Source organism: Dipodomys ordii, unplaced genomic scaffold (genome assembly GCF_000151885.1).
Source record: "Dipodomys ordii isolate 6190 unplaced genomic scaffold, Dord_2.0 Scaffold67, whole genome shotgun sequence".
In the NCBI taxonomy this organism is placed as follows: Eukaryota; Metazoa; Chordata; class Mammalia; order Rodentia; family Heteromyidae; genus Dipodomys; species Dipodomys ordii.
This window is the reverse complement of record NW_012267283.1, coordinates 6,362,885-6,384,015: the sequence shown is the minus strand read 5'-3', so window position 1 is coordinate 6,384,015 and position 21,131 is coordinate 6,362,885. Positions and strand designations below refer to the sequence as shown.

The window sequence follows — 21,131 nt, the reverse complement described above, 5'->3', positions numbered from 1 at the left end:
GTAATAAGGAGATGGATATAGTTGGAACAGTTGAGGTGAAGAATGATGGGAGGGGGCTGGGAAGGTGGCTCCACAGTAGAGTGCTTGCCTCGCATGCATGAGACCCTGGATTCGATTCCTCAGCACCACATAAACAGAAAAGGCCTAAGTAGTACTGTGGCTCAAGTGATAAAGCACTATCCTTGAGCTGAAGAGTTGAGGGACAGCGCCCAGGCTTAGAGTTCAAGCCCCATGATCAACAAAAATAAAGGTAGAATGATGGAAGGGGTGACACTGATTGAGATGCACTATACTCATAACCTGTCATGTTGAATTGAAATCTTTTTGTATACTACATAAAGATTGTTTTTTGTCTATCCTGGAGCTTGAACTCTGGGCCTGAGCGCTATCCTTGAACTCTTCAGCTCAAGGCCATTACTCTACTACTTGAACCACAGTGCCACTTCTGGTTTTCTGGCAGTTGACTGGAGATAGTCTGGTAGGGGAAAAACGAAGGAGGAGGTAACAATGCTCGATAGGAAATGTACTCATTATTTTACCCATGTAACTATAACCCCTCTGAACACTATTTTTACAATAAAAAACATTTTTTTAAAAAAAGAACCCATAAAAAATGGGGGAAAGAAGAGTCTCAGACTTTCCTGTGCAGACGGGCTTTGAACTGTGAGCCTCAGATCTCAGCCTCCTGAACAGCTAGGATTACAGACGTGAGCCACCGGCAGCCAGCTATAAAGATAACAGAGAGGGGGGGGAGGTAGGGGGAGGAAAGAAGGAAGGAAGGAAGAAAGGAAGGAGGGAAGGAAGGAAGGAAGGGAGGGAGGAAGAAGGGGAGGGAGGGAGGGAGAGAGGGAGGGAGAGAGAGAGAAAGAAAAGAAAAGAAAGAAAGAAATACAGAGAAAACATTCAGGACACTGAAATGAGCAAGAATTTTCCAGACAAGATTCCCAAGTCATACACAGGAAACAAAACATAGACAATCCTATATAGACATGTAGGATTATGATGTTAGTAGTTTTAATTGTGAATGAAAGGTATCATTACAAGGTATTCAGATCTCGTACTTAAAATAATTGATTATATCCACCCCCTACTAGAACTAAATTCTTTTTTGCTTAATATTTATGTCAGCATTCTAAATTAAAGGTAGGTTCATAGAACAATGTTTGATTCCACAGATATGGAAGAGAAATGCTTGTTATGTAACAGGTGTAATTGCTCCCCAATTTCCACCGGAATTTGAAGTTGGAGAGAAGGATCTGTAGTGTGAAGATCTTCTGGTCTGACAGGAACAGAGTCCTACAGACCCAATTAAAGTGGTGCTAAGAATATATTGTGAACAAAAGTTCAGTGAGAAAATACTATTATCTTGCCCTTGTGACTTTTGACAGAGGGAAAGACCCACACAACTAACTTTAGGTAATATGAGAGGTTTCTAGTTTAAAATGTATCTACCAAAGCGAAGTTAACTCAAGGATCTTAATAACTTAAACAATGACAAAAACAAAACACTATCTTTTTAAAAAAATATCTAGATATTATGAATGGAAACAGATACTTGCTGTGAATTAAATTCGTTACCTTTAACATTTTGGCTGACATTCTCTTTGCTCTTTTGTTAAGTTTATTTCATACAAGATGCCATGCACAATCTTTATTGGAATGAAAAGAAATTCAAATCAACAATATACTAAATAATTCCTGGAGGAGGGAGGAAAGTGATGATAGGGGAAAAACAAAGGAGGAGGCAACAATGCTTGATAGGAAATGTACTCATTCCATTGCTTATGTAACTGTAACCTCTCTTTACAGTATTTTTACAATAAAAATGTACAAAAAAATAAATAATTCCATAGGCAAAAGTGAATCTGTATGTCAAGATCACAAGATTTTTACATCTAAATCAAATCATTTGGGGAATAAATTCAGATAAATTGATTCAATATTAAAGTGTTTTAGTTAAATCTACTCAGTTATTGTATAAATGTTACTATTTAGATTATGACCCAATGTTAATAGATTATTATTGTAATAGTTACACTATGACTAAAATTTTCCAATCAATGTCACATTACTGTAAAGCACAGATTCTGAAAAACCGTAATTTACTTAAAATATCAAGAGCAATATCTATGAAAGCATGTAAACTAAAACAAACACATTCTACAAATTACAATATGTATTCATTAAATACTAGCAGAAATATGTCAAGATTTTTATATTGTAAGATTATAGAAGTCTAGAATCACAAAAGTGTGAAGTAATTAAAACTCCTTTCCACAAATAGAGAGGAATGATAAAATATTCTGATTGCTAATATTTTTCTTAAGAAGAATGAAAAGGAATCAGATAATGACAATAATGATACCACATATATTTTAAATATGGAAGAATGGAGGAATCATATCGTCTAAACGTGTAAGTTTTATTTAACTACATAGGACCCCTACATTAAGTTTAAGTTGTGAGGTATGTTTGAGGAGACATAATTAAAGTGTGACATCTTTGCCTATTATAAAACTTCCCTGAGTTTAGAAAAGAACTAACACAAATGGAAATCTTTATGCTCCTTTTGAAATGGCCTCTTAGAGACCAAAGATGAGAGGAAATGGAGGCATTCAACCAACACAATGAAGTATGGACCAAAATTGAAAGAAAATTAGAGTTTGGAATAGTTTTCAATGGATGGTGTGTGGTGGGGACATAGGAAGGGCATAGACTGCTCAAATGCCACAATGATGAGCCTTTGTCAAAAGCCTGGTGGATCAACATCAATATTATCCAATCCAGAGGAGAGAAACCTGCAGCTGTAAACGCTCTACAGTCACAATGCTCCATCTACTGTGGTAAAGTACCCCAAGACAGGGACACGAGTGGTTTATTTCTTGCTTCCTATTGTTTTTAACGTACTTATAATGCACTCTGTGATTCTTTTGTTTCTTTTATATGTTCTTCCCCCACAGTATCACTCGTTTTCACTGGATTTTATGCTGGTGTTCTTCAGCTTGTATATACATTTTTGTAATTTGGGGAGGGGAAGGGATATAGCAGAATGCTTAAATGGAGATGCAGGTTGATACACTGTGACAACAAGATGTAAAGGACACTATGTTGAAAACAAACTTTACAATGTCAGAGTGGGGGCGGGAGAAGTTGGGGAGGTGGGGAGGGAAGTGATGGTAGGGGGAACGAAGTAAGAGGTAACAATGCTCGCTACAAAATGTACTCATTACCCTACTCATGTAACTATGACCCCTCTGTACAATATTTTACAACTATATATATATATATATAATAGAAACATCAAAATATTAAAAAAAAAAGAAAAACAACTGCAAGATTTAGACATCTGATCATTTAGGTAGAAAGCTGGATAAACCTGAAGGAAGTTGATTGACAAAGAGTGGATGGAGCAGATGAATAGTGAGGTAGGTTGGTGTGGTTCTAAAACAAATAGAAAAGAGGAAAACTGTACAGAAAAGTGATGTAAAGCCTCAGCAATCATAAGTAGGCTAAGAAATCATGGGCATGGTGGATGGGGTAGCTGATTTTTCTGCATGCTCATCACTGGTCTCCTAAGTAAGGATTCACAGAAAAAGCAACATTTACCTCTGCATTTTAGCTCAGGGAAGAAGAGTAAGAACTGAGTTCACTTTCCCAACTGCTTGCTGTTTTTAGCGCCCTTTCTGAGCCTGTGAGAACAATTCAGAAAGATCTGAGATGTTTATATCCCTTTTTGGCTAATAATGTGGGCTTTTCTTCCTTCTTGACTAATTCTGCTAATCTGTACCCTCAAGGGTTCATCAAGTTATACCACATTCAGACCTACAACAGAAGCTCCACAATCTTTTCTGTGTTGTCTAGGGACAGGAGTGAACCACTTCCCACTAATTATCTTACAGTCCATTATTTTTTTCTTGTGTGCTTATCTTTATTTTATAAAGATATTGGAGAAGCAGCAAAGGAAAATGCGGTTAGTATTAATGGTGAACATCTTGGAACAGATATCTGGCTCTACTAGTGATTAGCTGACAGTGAAAGAGGTGTTAGATTTAGTAGTATATTTCATTCCTCAGTGTTGAGTCTAAGCTTCAATTCTGATTTTTTTGGACAGTATGAGACTGATACTATGCTAGCAAGTTTCCAACTTATTTAAACTTGAAATGACACTAGAATCAGCTTTGTTCATTTATTGTGAGTGAAGATCACCATGGCTTAGAAGAAATGAATAATCAACCCAAAACCCATTTGGGTGGTTTGTAAGCTTGAAGGGTTTATACTCTTGTCTCTTCATTTCCAATGCAGACATATAGTTGTTTTCCACTGTTGCTGTGTGGTTCATCAGAAACACTTATTTCAGTTATATCACAGGATAGAATTCTAATGGAATCCCAAGTGTTTGTAAGATCTAGGGCAAGATTTACTACAAAGTTTATAGAAAACTATAGCCTATTTCTCCTATTCTACCTGAGGAAGGCTACTGAAGGCAGAAAAAATATCTCTCACTAACCAGGTTTTCTCAAAAAAATTCTCATTGACTTTGCTCTGAGTCTACTTTTGTGCAAGTTACACAGAGACATGAATGTCCTGATGCTGTTATTTAATTGGTTTTTGTTTCAGTATATATTTTATAGCAGCTTTGACATCATTATTCCTCAAGCTATAGATTATAGGATTCAACATGGGAGTCACAACTCCATAAAATAAAGAAATGAGCTTATCTGCAGTTTGAAACTTTTCTTCCCCAGTTGGGTCTTGAGACTTGGGTTTTGCATACATAGAGAAGATAGTACCGTAAAATATGATCACAACAGTCAGATGAGCTGAGCAGGTAGAAAAGGCCTTACGTCTCCCTGTGGCTGTGTTCATTCTCAAGATAGTGAACAGAATGAACATATAGGAGAAAAAAATGACCAACAGTGGAAGAACCAGAAAGGCCATGTTTGATATCATCATGGTAATAACATTGAGGAATATGTCAGCACAAGCTAGCTTGAGGACAGCTAAGACCTCACAAGTAAAATGATTGATAATATTATTCCCACAGAAAGGCAATCGCATGGCAAGAGACGTTTGCACAACTGAATTGGTTCCACCACAGAGCCATGACACAGAAGCCATCACTACATACACCTCTCTGCTCATGATGATGGGGTATCTCAGAGGATTGCAGATGGCCACATAACGATCAAAAGCCATCATGCCCAGAAGCAAGCATTCGGTTGATCCCATTGCAAATCCAAAGAACATCTGCACTGTGCATCCAGAGAAGGAAATGTTTCTTTTCTTGGAGATTAAGCTCACCAGTGTTGAGGGAACAGAGGAAGTTGTATAGCAGATATTGAGTAAAGAGAGGTTTCCCAGAAAGAAGTACATGGGAGTGTGAAGACGGGAGTCCAAGATGCATGCTACGATCAGAACACCATTACCAATTAGAATCACGAGGTACATCACCAGGACCAGAACAAAATAGATGATTTCAGTCTTTGGATACCCAGAAAAACCCAAAAGAAGAAATTCTGACACAAATGTGTGATTACTTTGATCCATGTCATTCACTTAGGATTCAATCAAAGACTTTACATAAAATATGCCCACTGCAAAGAAAGAAATGGTACAAACTACCTGAAACATCATTTTTAGAAGGTTTTAGGAGTTTCTTGCTTGAAGCTCTAACAATGTTCTTCTCAATAATTCTTGTCTGAAGCTCTAACAATGTTCTCTTCAATGACATGCGTTATTAGAATGCAATGAATTTGGAATGCATTGAAGTACCTAAGCATGATCACTAACTTACGTACAACTAACCAGGAACAGACATATATACAGAAGTAACCTTTCTTAATGCTGAGAACTACATTCAGTAATTGATGGTTCTAACACTCATGGCCAATTGCCAACTTAAAGTCTGACTTCTTTTGTTCCAAAAGAAGCAGTTGAGGGAAAATATTTACTCACCAAGGATTGGAGTTTTGATTGGTAACTAGTCAATTTAGTTGAATCTTTTACCAATATTTAATCATAATAAATTGAAAAGCAGCACCTGAAATTTAATAGCAGGTTCAAGGTATAGTTAGTTATAGACTTCATATTTCAGTCCATCCAGTAATCTTGTGTGATTGTTCCTTTGGTAAGACCATTGCATACAAACAGGATAGAGAAATCTAGGAGAACATTAAATAAGCTTCAGCTTATTCTGTGGCTTCAAAATTCATCTTGATAATTTACTGGTTTAAAACCAACCTGAAAATAGTAAGAATGTTTCTAAATTTCATAGAAACTTTCGTACAGTTGTGCATAAACTACTATATGTCTTTCTAAATATAAATTTTTTTATTATCACCATTTTTCCACACATGAAAGACAGAACTTCACTGAGATTAATCAGGTAGTAAATAATAGAATTTGAAGCTTAGCTCTTTGACATAGCTTGTGTCAGTCCAAGGTTATGATCATTTTCATGTCCATGCAAAACATCTGGGGATATTGAAAAGCTTTAGATTCTGTTGTAGTGTTCCTTTTCCTAAGTGCTGCTGATAATGCTTAGGAAATCACTCTCCCTAGCACTGGAGGAGAAACACTTTCATAATACACACTGAGCTTGTAGCTTATAGATTCATTTCTCATTCAAACCAACATTCTTTTTTTCTTCCTATATAGATGAGTGTAACAACCTAGGAAAATTCAAGACAACAGTTCTTTAGGGTTTTACAAGATGCACCAGAATGATATCATATTGTTAAATAGTGAAAAAATGGACAGGATGCTTCAAAAGCAGGATAAAATCATATCAAACTACTCTGTATTAGTTTAGTTTGAGAATATTATTAGATGCTCACCTTGAAACCAATCATGTTCCAAGCCTAGCAAGAATAAATAAAATCATTCATGTAAATTGTTTCCATTGTGGACTTCACAGTTGGCTACTAGGAGCACAGGGGAATCTCATATGGACATATGTTACAGCTATATTTTCCTACTGAATCTTAGGCTAAAATAAGAAACTTTTTTAAAGAAAGACATGTATAAGATTTAAGTCATATAAGTGAGAATCTACTACAATGTCCACCTTAAGCTGGACTTAAAAGTGTGGAGAGATTGGGGGAAAAAACTGGGAAGAGTAACATATGAAAGTGAAAAGTTGAGTCAAAATAAAGAGTAAGTAAATTAGCAGCTATCCATTTTTGACGAAGGACTTTTTTGAATAAGTATCATAGCATTCCTGAGAAATAAAGTCAATGTCAGGCCATGGAGAAAACCTCAAAGACAGAGGAGAGAATGTCACTGCTTTTGTGAGGAAAGGCCTGCCATTAGAAAGCCAAGTGCTAGAGCTGGAGGCATGGCAGAGTTGGTAAAGTGCTAGCCGGCAATCAAAAGCAGCAGGAGCCAAGTTCGGGTATTGATCAGAGACCTAAAAGAGAAAAAAAAACATACAGAGCTCTCCCATGTCTGATTTTAGCATTCCCCAAGCTAACATCATACAAGATGACACTACAAGAGTTTCTTTTTGTTGACTTTTTTTTTTTAGCAGAAATGTAACTAAAAGAAATTAAGATATGGGCTGGGAAGATGGCTCAGTGGTAGAGTGCTTGCCTTGCATGCATGAGGGCTTGGGTTCAATTCCTCAGTACCACATAAGCAGAAAAAGCTGGAAGTGGCTCTGTGGCTCAAGTGGCAGAGCTCTAGCCTTGAGCTGAAGAGCTGAGGGACAGTGCCCAGGCCCAGAGTTCAGGCACCACGAATTACTAAGAAAAAAAATTAATTAAGATATATATGGTATATATATGTATATATATACATGTGTGTGTATATGTGTACGTGTATATATATATATATATATATATATATATATATATATATCAGTTAGTATGGTTGTCATTACTTACCAACTATGAAAGTTGCTCTTCCTGAAACCATCGTTGTGTTTGACTCTATAAATATTTAAATATTGAGGAAAAAAGGCAAACAAGGGAATACACATTCTGTCTTAGAAATGAAAAAAGGGAGGGAGGGAGGGAGGAAAGAAGGGAGGGAAGGATGGTGGGAAAGAGGAAAGGAGAAGGGAGGCATGGAAGCAGAGAAGAAAATTGAAGAAGGTAGCATGAGAAGAAAACAAGGAGGAAAAGAAGAAGGAATATATAATCATTTCATTGAATTAGCCATATTTTATGGTGGCATCTTACATGTCATATTTAGCTTAGAAATAGTTCTCTAGGATGAAGTCAAATTGATAACAATAAGTAGACACAAGATCCGAAGCCTATTCTTTTTACCTTACTATCTTTAGCGAAATCATATGTCAAAACACAAGATAATCAGCTCGAGCCCTAGAAAAATTATAGAATCATGAAGATGCTCTAGACGTACTCACTCAACAGTGCTCAGAGAAAAGAAGCAATGATTTAACATTTATTCTATACTACTTCTTAAGATGCCCAACATTCTCCCTCAGGTGGGGACCAGAAATTAGTTAAGAACACACTGAGTAACAGACACCAGAAGAGTCGCTGCTCCTTCACTGCTCCAATTCCAGATGCAAAATAAAGTAGCCAGACATGAAGTTCCCAGCACACAAGATCTTCCAGATCATACTCCTTTGGGATCCAGACATGAGAAGCTTATTATCTTTCCTCCAAGACAAAAGTGGCAATGTACCTTAGGCTAGTTGAATTGCTTCTACTGACACTTCCTAGTTGGAAATTCCTTCACAATTCACATCCACCTAAAATCAGACCTGTCTTGCTGCCTCTAGTTTCTTCAGCTCAAGCACTATATAGTGGTCAGTTTCTATAATGGAAAATTACTAAAGACACGGAAATCAACTTTTCTCTTGCTCGTCCCTTGATACCTAGATCTCTCACCCATCCTCTGATACCTACATACAGTGTCTATACATAGTAAATAGGTTTTACTGAATCCATGGTTTACTTGCTAGGTTCTTAAGCAGTTTCCTTGTGTGGTATTTGTGGATTCAGGTTGAGGGAAACTTAGCCCTCAAATTGTTCATTTCCAACAATGTTTAATTTTAGCATCTTTCTGTAATTACAAACCACTGCCGTCTGTTGTAAATAATCAGCAATGATGTCAGTAATCTCCGTGCACAGTGTACAGGGTCATTGAGTACTCTCTGGAGTTCCTCTTACATGGGTTTAACACAATTGGGAAGCACCTCAGACCAGAATCAAGGTTGTTTGGTTCTTCATAACTTAAGAGCTTGTTTTCTCATTTGTGGTAGTGATAAAATACTTATCACTTGTAGGGATATTTAAAAAGAATGTGGCCATAACTCTGGTGGCTCATGTCTATAATCCTAGCTACTCAAGAGGCAGAGATCTGACAATTATTTTTCAAGGCCAGCATAAGCAAGAAAGACTGTAATTGAGACTCTTTCCTCTAATTAACCAAGTCAGAAGTGGATGTGGCTCAAGCGGTAGAGCGCTAACCTTGAGTAAAAAAGCTTAGAGACAGCACCCAGAACTTCAGTTCAAGCCCCAGTAAAGGGACAAAAAAAAGAATAAAATAAATAAGAAATGGCAACATATAGAAATTGCTTTAAGGATTACACATATTATACAAATAATAATTAATAAGAGTAATTTGGTAAAATAATTGATACCTACATTTCTTTAGGTTATTCAAAATGCATATTGACTAATAGCTGTAGTTATAGATTGGGCTTCATTAAGTTTAATTATTGTGCTGTTTCTGGGATTCAAGACTCACCTTTGTAGTAATAAATTATTCTACCTCCTATAGAAACCAAGTATATTTTCACAGTATTTATGTCAGCATACTGAATTATGGCCAGGTTTAACAAACAATTCTTGACTCCATAGATGTGGAAAAGAGAACATTTGTTATGCAACAGTTATCATAATTGTTCCCCAATTCCCAAAGCAATTTAAAGTTGGAGTGAGGACTCTGTAGGATAAACTAACTTCAGATACAACAGGGACAGCATCCCACAGACGCCATTAAAATTGGTACTGTAAATATATTGTGGCTGAACTGAAATTCTATAAGAAAATAACTGTCACCTGACCTCGTGACTTTTTGAAATGGGCCAGTGTCCACATGATAAACCAATATCAACAAGAAGAATATTATATTGTACAAGGGGAGTTTTGTTGTAGCATTTACATATATGTAAACCTACTGCTGCTATCTGTCTTATTCCACTCCCCCATCCAAAACCAATTTCAATGTTCTTTTTCTCATATGTGCAAATAAATTACATGGATTACATTTATCTTCATTCGTCATTCTCCATTTGGCCTTTCTTCTTCCACTGACATACAAACCCAACAGATCCTGTTTTATTTTCCCTGTTATTCTTGTTTTTGAAGTATGCCTCATCTGTACCAAAGAATTTACCATGGCATTTCAGGTGTGCATATATTCTATTTTGATCAAAATAAACCTCTCTACTGATCTCTCTTTTCCCTGTCCACAAATCATCTATTGATCAACTGCTTTCATTGAGAGTCCTCATGACATATAAGGTCATGGAGATTTTCTCTTAAGTTTTGGTGCTTTATTTTGTAGTAGAATGGCTAAATCTAATAATAACATAATATTTATTGCTTCAAAAAAGTTTTAAAAATGGAATTTGAAAGACCTCACCACAAAGAAATGATGTGATTACTATGCTAATTGCCCTGAAATGATCATTGCGTAATGTACACTCACATCAAAGCACCATATTATACCTGGCAAATATGTACAATTCATATATTTAAATAAGCAAATTTCTTCAGGAGAAACAGCAAAGTTTGAGTCATCACAACACTTGATTTCAAATTATAGTACAAACCTATAGACATCAAAAGAGCATGATGCTTGCATAAAAAAGACATCTAGACTAATGGAACTCAATAGAGAACCTGGAAATAAATTGATGTATTTGTGGTCTGTGACAAAGTTGCCGAAAAGATGCAGAAGAGATAGAAGATTTAAATGAAAGACCCATAACTGTGAAATAGCAAAGCATATCCAAAAATCTTGATAATATCTGAGCATAATATCACAGACAACTCAAACAAAAATAAACAAATGGGATAACATCAACATGGAAAGCTAGCAGAAAAGAAATAATCATAAGAGTAAGAAAAAAACTTTGGAATGAGACAAATGTTTACAAAACATGTGTCTGAAAAATAGTTAATAGCTCAAACTTATAAGGAACTTAAACAACTTAATAAATAGTAAAAAAAAAAAAAGGACAGGAAAAATGACCAATATTTTTCAAAGCATGTTAAAGGACCATAATAGACAATTCCACTGGCCAACAGGCATGTACAAAACAAAGGAAGTGGCACTGTGGCTCAAGCGGTAAGTCGCACCTGCCTTGAGCTGAAGAGCGCAGGTTACAGTACCCAAGCCCAGAGTTCACGACCGACAAAAAAAATTCAACACTGCTAATTACCAGAGAAATCAAAATCAAAATCATCAATGAATGCCACTTCTTCTCCTTAAGAATGTCTATTATCAAATGAAAAAAAAAAAGCAGCGATAGCAAGTATTGTCCAGGATGTGAAGAAAACTCTTGTACACTATTAGTGGGAATGCAAGTTAGTACAACCATGATATAAAACAATTTGAAAGTTCCAAAAAGAATAAAAATAAAACTACCGCAGGATGTAGCAATACCTTTTGGGGGTATACATACAAAACAAATAAAGTCAGGATCTAAAACAAATGTACAGTCCCACATTCGCACCATAAATATTCAAAATAGCCAGAAAATGGTATCAACCTAAATGACCACTAATTGTTGAATGGATAAAAAATAGTGATATTACTATGCATAGCCACATATTGGAACATTATTCTACTTTATTTGAAGAGGACAAATTCTATCATTCTTACCAAAATCAGATAAATAAGAACACATTACAGTATGTAAAATTAAGGAGACACAAAGAGATCAATGAAAGAGTTTTCTGTGATACCATTTTCCTATGATCCACATGTAAAATAGTCAAATTCATAGACAGAGAGCTAAAGTGGAGTTGGCAGACATTGGGCTGGGGTGAGTAGGACAAAAATGACAGAGACTAGTTAAATGTAAATAGTTCTAATTACACAGGATAAATAAGGTCTGAAGACCTAATATACATGATGATCACTGAAAATTGCTAAGAGATAAATCTTAAATGTTATCATCATATAAAAAAGTAAGTAGGACCCCTCTGTACAGTATGTTCACAAATAAAATAAAATAAAATTATTTAAAAAAAAGTAAGTAGGTAAAGGAATATATTTGTTGCTTAGGCTAATCATTCAACTTTTTATATTTTTATATTATATATATTATATATATATAAAACACTGGATACCTGAAATATGTAAAATTTTTCTTACCAATGATCACTTATAAAATCTAGAAAATGTAATAAGGAATTAGTAGGGATTCCATCTACTGAAATTAAATAGATTAGTATAAAAGAATAAATAAGCAACTTAGATGCCACGGGTCCTCAGAATCTAACAATTATATCAAGTCACCTCAATTTAACTCAGGTTTGATAAATATAAGACATGATAATGATCCATGGGATAGAAAATTTACCATCATCTCAGAAACAGTTTTAATTTAAATTGTATGAGATGCAAGGTGGAATTATGATGAGAATATTGCCACATTTTCTTGCTGCAACCTAGCACATGAAAGAAAAAATAAAGAATTTGTAAGTCAGATTGCCTGGGGATGATTTAGAAACTTTACTGGAATTACTAGAAACTGGTGTGAAATGTACTTAATCAAACCTACTAATAAAAACTAAACTATAATATAATGAAATTAAGGAATAGAATGATTTGGTCTTAAAATTAAAAGTAAAATGAAGTCCTAAATATGAAATAAAAATAAAGGTTGTAAATTTCTTTTACAAAAAAATGAGAGTATGGACAGATATTTTACTACCTTTACCAGAAAGTATTTCTAGAATATTTCATATGCTTGAATGGAAGATAACACTTCCTTTACCCAAATAAAGTCATGAAAATTTTCTCCATTCTTTTCCATTAGGATATTTTCCATGGGATTTGTTAGTATTACCTAAACACTCAAGTAGTTAATGTAATATACTTGGAGCATATTTAATTAATAATTATATATCAGTACTGACATAATCATCTAGTATGCCTGCGAGCTATACATGTTGGAGATTAAATTGTTGACTATTGGAAACTAAATAATGGATCAGTCTCAAATTCTCAGCCAGGACTAGGATGAACACAAGATGCACAACACATTCTAATAACTGATATTTTGTAATCTACTTAAGAAATACATTTGTTTTTATTCTAATTCAGAAGAAATGCAACACAAGTATGAATAGATTCCAATACAGAGTTACAAAGCTCCTGGAAGATGTTTAAACTATCTTGTTTATTGCAATATTCAGGACAGATGATAGATTATATGAAATTGCTGTTCTTAATTATTACAATGGCATAATACTGATAACTTATATGGATATTAACCTAAGGTTGAATTCTAAATGATGATAATATGCCCAGGAAAGTATGACAGATGAACTTGCTAAACCACATGTCCAAGCATAAATAGTAATCATTGTAGGAATCACTGGTATTATTTGTTCTGCAAACAACCAAAAAGAGGACAGAACAATACTTTTGTGAACTTAAAAACCTAAACAAGAGGTTACTGAATTGTTGAGGTGTTAAATTATGGAGAAATCATATATCACACAAAGCAATATTAATACTTCCTTCTTACAAGGCTGCAATTTGAATGTGGCTCTGAATATCCGCAGAGGCTCTTCAAGCTTCCAAAAATATTCAGTTACCTCCCAGACAATACTTGGTGGATGATAAAACCCTAATTCCTCAATATAACTAGAAGTGTCAACAACATACAACTCCACTGATGGCGTATGACACTGACACTACCTATTGGGATTTTGATAGATGACAACCCAATGAAGCCTCCAGAGAAGTTTCTAAGTCTTTAGCCCACTTATTTATTGGGCAGTTGTTTCTTTGAAGATTTCTTGTTGGGGGATTTAATTTTTTGAGTTCCAGGTATATTTTAGATATGAAACCCTTGTCTGTTGTACGGCTAGTGAAGATCTTCTCCCAATCCGTGAGCTTTCTATTGATCTTGCTAGCTATGTCCTTTGCCATGCAGAAGCTCTGCAATTTCATGCAATCCCATTTGTCCAACCTTTCTTTGATTTATTGTGTGGGTCTTAAGAAAATTTTAGCCTGTAGCAAGGAGCCCTAGAATACGCAAAACTGTTTGCAAAATGTATGCACTATCCTGCCCTCACAAACTGAAAATGTACCTAACAAATATTATGTTTGTCAGCATACTGTTACAGATTTGTATTTTTCCCTTATGGTAGCAGTAACAAAAGTGCCAGATCAGATGGCTTGAAATAACACAAGTGCATTATCTACAGTTCTTGAAGCTGAAGTCCACAACCAAGAGCTGTGGCAAACTCCTTACAATCAGCAAGGAGCGCCCAGCCTTGCTGCTTCCTAACTATGGGTTACTTATCAACAATCCTTGACCATCCTTGGATTGTAGATAGTGCAGTCCTTGCCTCCATTGTAACTTCTTTTATTTCCCTTTGTGTCTTCCTCGTGCATCTGTGTCTGTCTCTGCTGCTCTTGCAGAAACGCCACTCATACAACACTAAACATACATTCTGCTCCAGTTTGACCTCATCTTAACTAATTCACAGCCATGAACATCCTTTTTCCAAGTAAGATCACATTCTGAGACGCTAGAGTGAAGACATTCAACATGATTTCTGGAAGAACATAATTAAGCCCATAACACAACATTTTTTGAAAGGATCTGTGAAGACCATAACTGGAAAGTAGATAAAATCAGCCCAATTCTTTTACTCGATGTAAATAACTCTTCACTAAGAAAGACATGCATATGGATTTGTATTCTTGAAAACAAACCAACACCACCATAGAAGAACTATAGCAGGAATATCACTAAGGAATCAATTAACTGAAAGTGAAATACAATAATGAGTTATGAAATTTGAGATATGACTGGCTTTGGTAAATCATTGGCACATAAAAAAAAGATTAGACAATTGCTGTGACTCATGCCTTTAATCCTAGTTACTTAGGAGGCTGAGATCTGAGGACCACAGAAGAAAATTGGAAGTGGAACTGTGGCTCAAAGTGGTAGAGCGCTAGCCTTAAGTACAAAAGCTTAGGGACAGCATCCAAGCCCTGAGTTCAAATCTCATGACTGACAAAAAAAAATAGATTGAAAACTAGAATGCCATAATTATTAGAGTGGAGAGTAACTCATGGGATGGCTTTTATAATTTAATGTGTTATAATTTCATATATATGGAGAAAACTAGGGATTGCCATTGGATAGGGGCATTTTGTACAGATAAAGGAAAGTTGTAGAAATGATACAGTACTTACAGAAATGACCCTACTTTTAAATTTTTCTTTCATTCTATGTTGTTGGATACAGATTACATCTATGAGTATGGAAAAAATGTCAATTGCCAAACTGGACACTCTGATAAGAGGTCCCAATGTAAGTTCCCAACATTCCTTCAGTATTGGTCGTTCCTTCTTCCTGTCTTCCCAAAGTGAGCTTTGTGGGTTTGTGTTTCCTACTGGGTGGATAAGTCCATATGTTTATGAGTACAGAGGGTTATAGGAGGTAGATTTGAGATCTTCACTCTGTCGTGTTCTAACTATGCTATACAACCATCAGCAAAGTAGTCCAACACAAGACAGAATGTCTCAGGCTCTTGGACTATAAAATAGGAACCATTGTTCTAACTAACTAAAGCCTTCTGGGGATCCTACTGAGTATTTGAAAAAGCTATTCAAATCAGGACAGTAATCATAAGGCAGTTTCACATCATTCCAAAAAAAGGAAAAAATAATATTGATGTGGGATGTTTCCTGTTTCCAGTGTCTTATCCTAAAAAAGATCTTCAAATATTGTGATAACATGAATGGTAATTTATTCCTTATTTGAATTAGCTTAGAGCAAGAATATGCCAATTATATGATATAATTGGGTCTGAAAACTTACTCCCTGGAGTTTTTTTAACTTTTTCATTCTCTGTGTTTATGTTCCTAACTTTAATTTGTTGCAAATATTGGAATCCTCCCTGGCTCAACCCAAAACAAATTTAAATTGCCTTCCTGTGGTAATGGCTTGCCCTCTGAAGGATGATTCTAGAGCCGAAAATGTAGAGAAATAGATCACCATGAAAGTCTGGAGAAACTGTAGAAATCTTATACTTTTTTCTGATATTGAACTAGAAAATGTGGGTCTAAGTCAGAATACTTTCGATAACATCATCCATTAACTTTACCTGAGAAAGAAACTACGGGTAAGTGGAAACATGAGTCCAATAATTGCAGCACACTGCTTGCTACCTCATGTTACTTGTATTTCCTCAGTTTATCCTACAAGTAAGTTATTTCATCAGATTAGCATTATTTCTTTTAGGACATAGGACAAAGGAGCTATTAAAAACCAGTCTCAACACAAGGAAAGGAAACCTTCCTCAGGCTCAAAGGTATGTGAAATACATCCTATTCCATCTCCTGGTTTGTAAATATTCTTTCTTGGGAAAAAACAATTAGGAATAAATAATCATTTTATGCTTTAACTTGATATAGATGGTTATTGAACCATGTAGTTTTCATATTTAGTGTCATAGAGATGAATGTTACATTTTACATCATCTGATATTATTCACAACAAAGCTGTTAGGGAGGAATTGGCCCCTCTAAAGAAGAGATTGTAAGTCTGCATTTCATATCTAATTACTCTAAACTCAAGATCACATTGTTCTCTAAAAAAACATTTATTTTGTATGTACGTCCTCCAGGGTATAAGCCCTGCTTTCACTGTATTTGATGTTGATATAATTTGTGGAGAGGAAGGGAAAAACAAACTGTTTAAATAGGGTTACAGATGGACCCATTGCAACAATGAGATGTACAAGACATTATGTCGAAAAACGAACTTTACAACTTTGGCGGGATGGAGAGTGGGGTGGTGGGGAAGGGTTGTAGGGGGTGTGGGGGTGGGGGGCAGAGAGGGGAAGGGATGATATGGGGAAACAAAGGAGGAGGCAACAATGCTTGATGAGAAATGTACTCACTGTCTTGCCCATGTAATTGTAACCCCTCTGTATGGTATTTTCACAATAATAAGAAAATTTAAAAAAAAATTCTGACATAGGAAAAAAAAGAAATGTACTCATTATCTTTCCCATGTAATTGCAACCCCTCTGTACGGTATTTTCACAATTAAAAAAAAGAACAGAAAGAATAAAAAACATTTATTTTGTCTTGTCTTCTATTCCAGGAAACAGAAGGAACAGAATGTCTGGTACTCTTATGTAGAAACAACATTGAAAAACGGGGGCATTATCTCTTGTGTTCTTCAGTAGGTAAATACGTAACTTGACCAGCTATTATTGACCTATAATCTGCTGTAAAAAATTCTGTCTCAAATGTGTGCAAATGCAATATGATTGACCATAGCGAGGGCAAAAGTGTTTTGTTAAACATTTCTAGCCACTGAGATACAATATCAGCTGCATGGTTTTATTCAAAATAACTATTTGATTCAAATTATACAAGACACAAAAATAATCGCTATATTTAATATCTACATTCCTATATCTAAATTTTATGTAATTTAATAATAAATAAGCATGAAGTGCCTCTGCCATTAATACTTTCTGAGAGTACCTTGAACCATAATTACTATGATCACGCCACATATGTTTTGTACATGAGTGTGAATTTGGGTCTCTTATTCTTCTAATTGCAACTAAGCATGAACCAAGGATGCATCACATTTGTTTTAATTTCTTAAGTTTCTTGATTATGTTTAGTGGACATCATAACAATTAAACAGACAAAGCTAAGCAAGCACATAAAATCACCTAATGTCACAATGCTCACAAGAGACACAGCACAATTTTTTGGCAATTCATTTGGCTATGAAACTTAGGATGTTCAATGTATCCTATGTATTCTCAGAAAATCCGAAGACAAAATGAGGATTCACTTTCCCACCAAGTGAGCAATACAATTATGACTATTTGAGAAAGAAATATGGGGGATAAGGGAACCAAAGAATCTTTTCTTAGAAAGGATAAAGGGAAGAAGCATTAGATTCTTAAGACCTCCAGGGCATCAATCTTACATGGTTTTGTTTTGTTTTGGTGCCTGTCCCGGGGCTTGAACTCAGGGCTAGGACACTGGCCCCTAGCTTTTGGCTCAAGGTTAGTGGTCTACCAATTGAGCCACAGCTCCACTTCTGGCTTTTTGATGGTTAATTGGAGGTAAGCGTCTCATAGACTTCATTGCCTGGTCTGGTGTTGAACCACCAATGCTCAGATCTCAACCTCCTGAGTAGGTCAGATTACAGGAGTGAGCCACTGGCACTTGACCTTTACTTTTTTGTTTTGTTTTGCTTTGTTGTTTCTTTTTTATTTGTGGCTGAATAAAGACACAATTTTTTTAATCCTCGGATCAGTTGTAACTGAGCTCTATGAGAGATACAGGTTTAATGTTTTCAAACATTGTAATTTAAGTCAAGTTGAAATTACGTTCTTATACCATATCCTCTTGCTTTAAAATTCTTTCCTGTAATTCATATTTAAAATACAGTGGGGAAATATAAGATTTGGAAGTTGAAAAGGAACTATTACTTGGGAAAGAAAAGAGGTTGTGAAGAACGGGAAGGCAAGAGAAGATAGAAGGAGGGTGAAATGATAAAAGGACAATACATCTTTGTTAAATGTTACAAAGTAAAAACCATTAATTTTCACAGTTAATTCCACAATTAATTATAATAAGAAATTATGAGAGAAAAAACTATTGTAACTCATTAATGCCTAGCAAAATACATTTGTCTGCTAAATCCAGTCTGCTAGCCACTAATTTGCAGCTGAGAAGTCAAGAAATGGAGATCTTCTTTGGTACCAATAAGTACTTCTTTCTTAATTCTGGAAAAGTTAGGTTGGAATTCTTGCTCTAGTGGTCTAGGTTCCAGTAAGAAATCTGCCTACTGTTAAATTGTCAAACCCAAATACACAGATACAGGAACAAGAATTAAAATTCTTTTTAAAAAGTAACTCTTAGCTGAGCATCAATAGTTCATGCCTTTAATCCCAACTACCCAGAAAGTTGAGACCAGAAGGATCATGGTTACAAGCCAGTCCAGGCAGAAAAAAAGCATGAGACTCTATCACCAGTTTATCAGCAAAAAGCTAGGTGGAAGATTATGGCTCAAGTGGTAGAGCACTGGCTATGAGCAAAAAGAGACAAGCAAACTCAATACTCTGAGTTCAAACAGCAATACTGGCAAAATAAGTAAATGAAAGTATCTCTTGTAGATGTGATAATAATAGAGTTCTGTCCTAACACCCACAGAGTTCTCTTGAAAGACATGTACCTATAACATGGGAAGAGTCCATAATTCCACATTGACAGAATTTATCCTAGTGGGGCTTTCTGCTCACCCAAAGCTACAGACAGTTTTCTTTGTGCTTGTTTTGTGGATGTACCTAGTGATCCTGCTTGGCAATGGAGTCCTCATCTCCGTGATCATCTGTGATTGTCACCTGCACACTCCCATGTACTTCTTCCTCTGTAATCTTTCCTTCCTGGACATTTGTTACACAAGCTCCTCCGTCCCACTAATTCTTGACAGCTTCCTGACAGTAAAGAAAAAAGTCTCCTTCCCTGGATGCATGGTGCAAATGTTCCTCTCCTTTGCCATGGGGGCCACAGAATGTGTGCTTCTAGGTATGATGGCACTCGACCGCTATGTGGCCATCTGCAACCCACTGAGGTACTCTGTCATCATGACAAAAGGTGTCTATATGTCTATGGCAGCTGGTTCTTGGGCCATTGGACTTGTGGATTCAGTAGTGCAGACATCACTCACGATGCAACTGCCATTTTGTACTAATAATGTCATTCACCATTTTGTCTGTGAAATTCTGGCTCTGCTGAAACTGGCCTGTGCTGACATTTCCACCAATGTGATCAGCATGGCAGGGTCAAATCTGATTGTTCTGGTGATTCCAATACTAATCATTGCAGTCTCATACATTTTCATTGTTACAACTATCCTGAGGATCCCTTCTACTGAAGGAAAGCGTAAGGCCTTCTCTACCTGCTCAGCCCATGTGACAGTGGTGATCATATTCTATGGAACCATCTTCTTCATGTATGCAAAGCCCAAGTCTAAAACCAGTATTGGTGCAGAGAACCAAGACATTATTGATGTTTTCATCTCCCTCTTCTATGGAGTCGTTACCCCCATGCTCAATCCACTCATCTACAGTCTGCGGAACAGGGACGTAAAGGCGGCTCTTAAGGTTATGCTGGGTAGTAAAAACTTTTCCGATGAAGCATAAATACTGAGTTCCACTAGGATTTTAGTATTTGAAGTGGAGGGAAACACCAAATTTGGGAAGAAAAAAATGATTATGTGACTATAAATGCACAATGTGGTACATGAAATCGTGTAATATATTTGAGTTGCTGTTTTTGTGATCCTTTTTTTTGTTCTAGCTGTAGTTAGGGGACGTGTGAACTGTTGAAAATTTCTTAGGAAAACTCAACAAGAAAAAATATTCCCTGAAACTTTAGTAAAATAATAAAGGCTAAAGATGTTCTTACAAGTACTTTGTCCCATAACAAGTATACTATTAACTAGTGTACAGTGAATATTGGTTGATGGCATTCATTTTCATGTGTTCATTTATTTGTAGTTTGTGTTCACAATGCTGTAAGTTCCCAAGATAGGTTATCTGTTCATAACCCTATAGCTTCTGATAGAATTATACCAGAAGCTGCAACAGAACACATACAAAATACATATTTTTCATAAATACATGAGCCACCTCATGTATAAAATCAGACATGTTTTCTGCCATATTTGAAATGATATATATAATCCTTATCTACTCAGGAGGCTGGGTAGCTCCATAGTTTCATGCCAGTCTCCTCAGTAAAGTTGAAAGACTCTTTATCTCCAAGTAAACAGCAAAACACCAAAGTGGAGGTGTGGCTCAAATGGTAGAATACCAGTCCTGAGCAAAAGAGCCAAGGTAGAGGAAAAGGTCCTG

The 21,131-nt window shown here is 35.8% G+C and overlaps 2 protein-coding genes across 2 annotated transcripts; one reads left to right on the top strand and one right to left on the bottom strand.

The window, feature by feature from the left end:
* Nucleotides 1-2,242: 2,242 nt before the first annotated feature.
* On the bottom strand, nucleotides 2,243-5,547 carry LOC105990753 (olfactory receptor 13C4-like). Its single transcript, XM_013023234.1, has 2 exons — nucleotides 4,605-5,547; nucleotides 2,243-2,331 (listed from the first exon to the last, which is right to left on the bottom strand). The coding sequence occupies exons 1-2, from the start codon at nucleotides 5,545-5,547 to the stop codon at nucleotides 2,243-2,245; spliced, it is 1,032 nt and encodes a 343-aa protein (XP_012878688.1).
* Nucleotides 5,548-19,454: 13,907 nt separating this feature from the next.
* Nucleotides 19,455-20,417, top strand: LOC105990752 (olfactory receptor 13C8). The gene has a single exon (XM_013023233.1). The coding sequence runs from the start codon at nucleotides 19,455-19,457 to the stop codon at nucleotides 20,415-20,417; it is 963 nt and encodes a 320-aa protein (XP_012878687.1).
* Nucleotides 20,418-21,131: the final 714 nt, after the last annotated feature.

Coding starts and splice junctions, on each gene's coding strand:
- LOC105990753 (XM_013023234.1), bottom strand. CDS start 5,547: ATGGATCAAAGTAATCACACATTTGTGTCAGAATTTCTTCTTTTGGGT. Junction 2,332..4,604: donor ATATATACTGAAACAAAAAC/CAATTAAATAAC, acceptor ATTCCTTTTCAT/TCTTCTTAAGAAAAATATTA.
- LOC105990752 (XM_013023233.1), top strand. CDS start 19,455: ATGGGAAGAGTCCATAATTCCACATTGACAGAATTTATCCTAGTGGGG.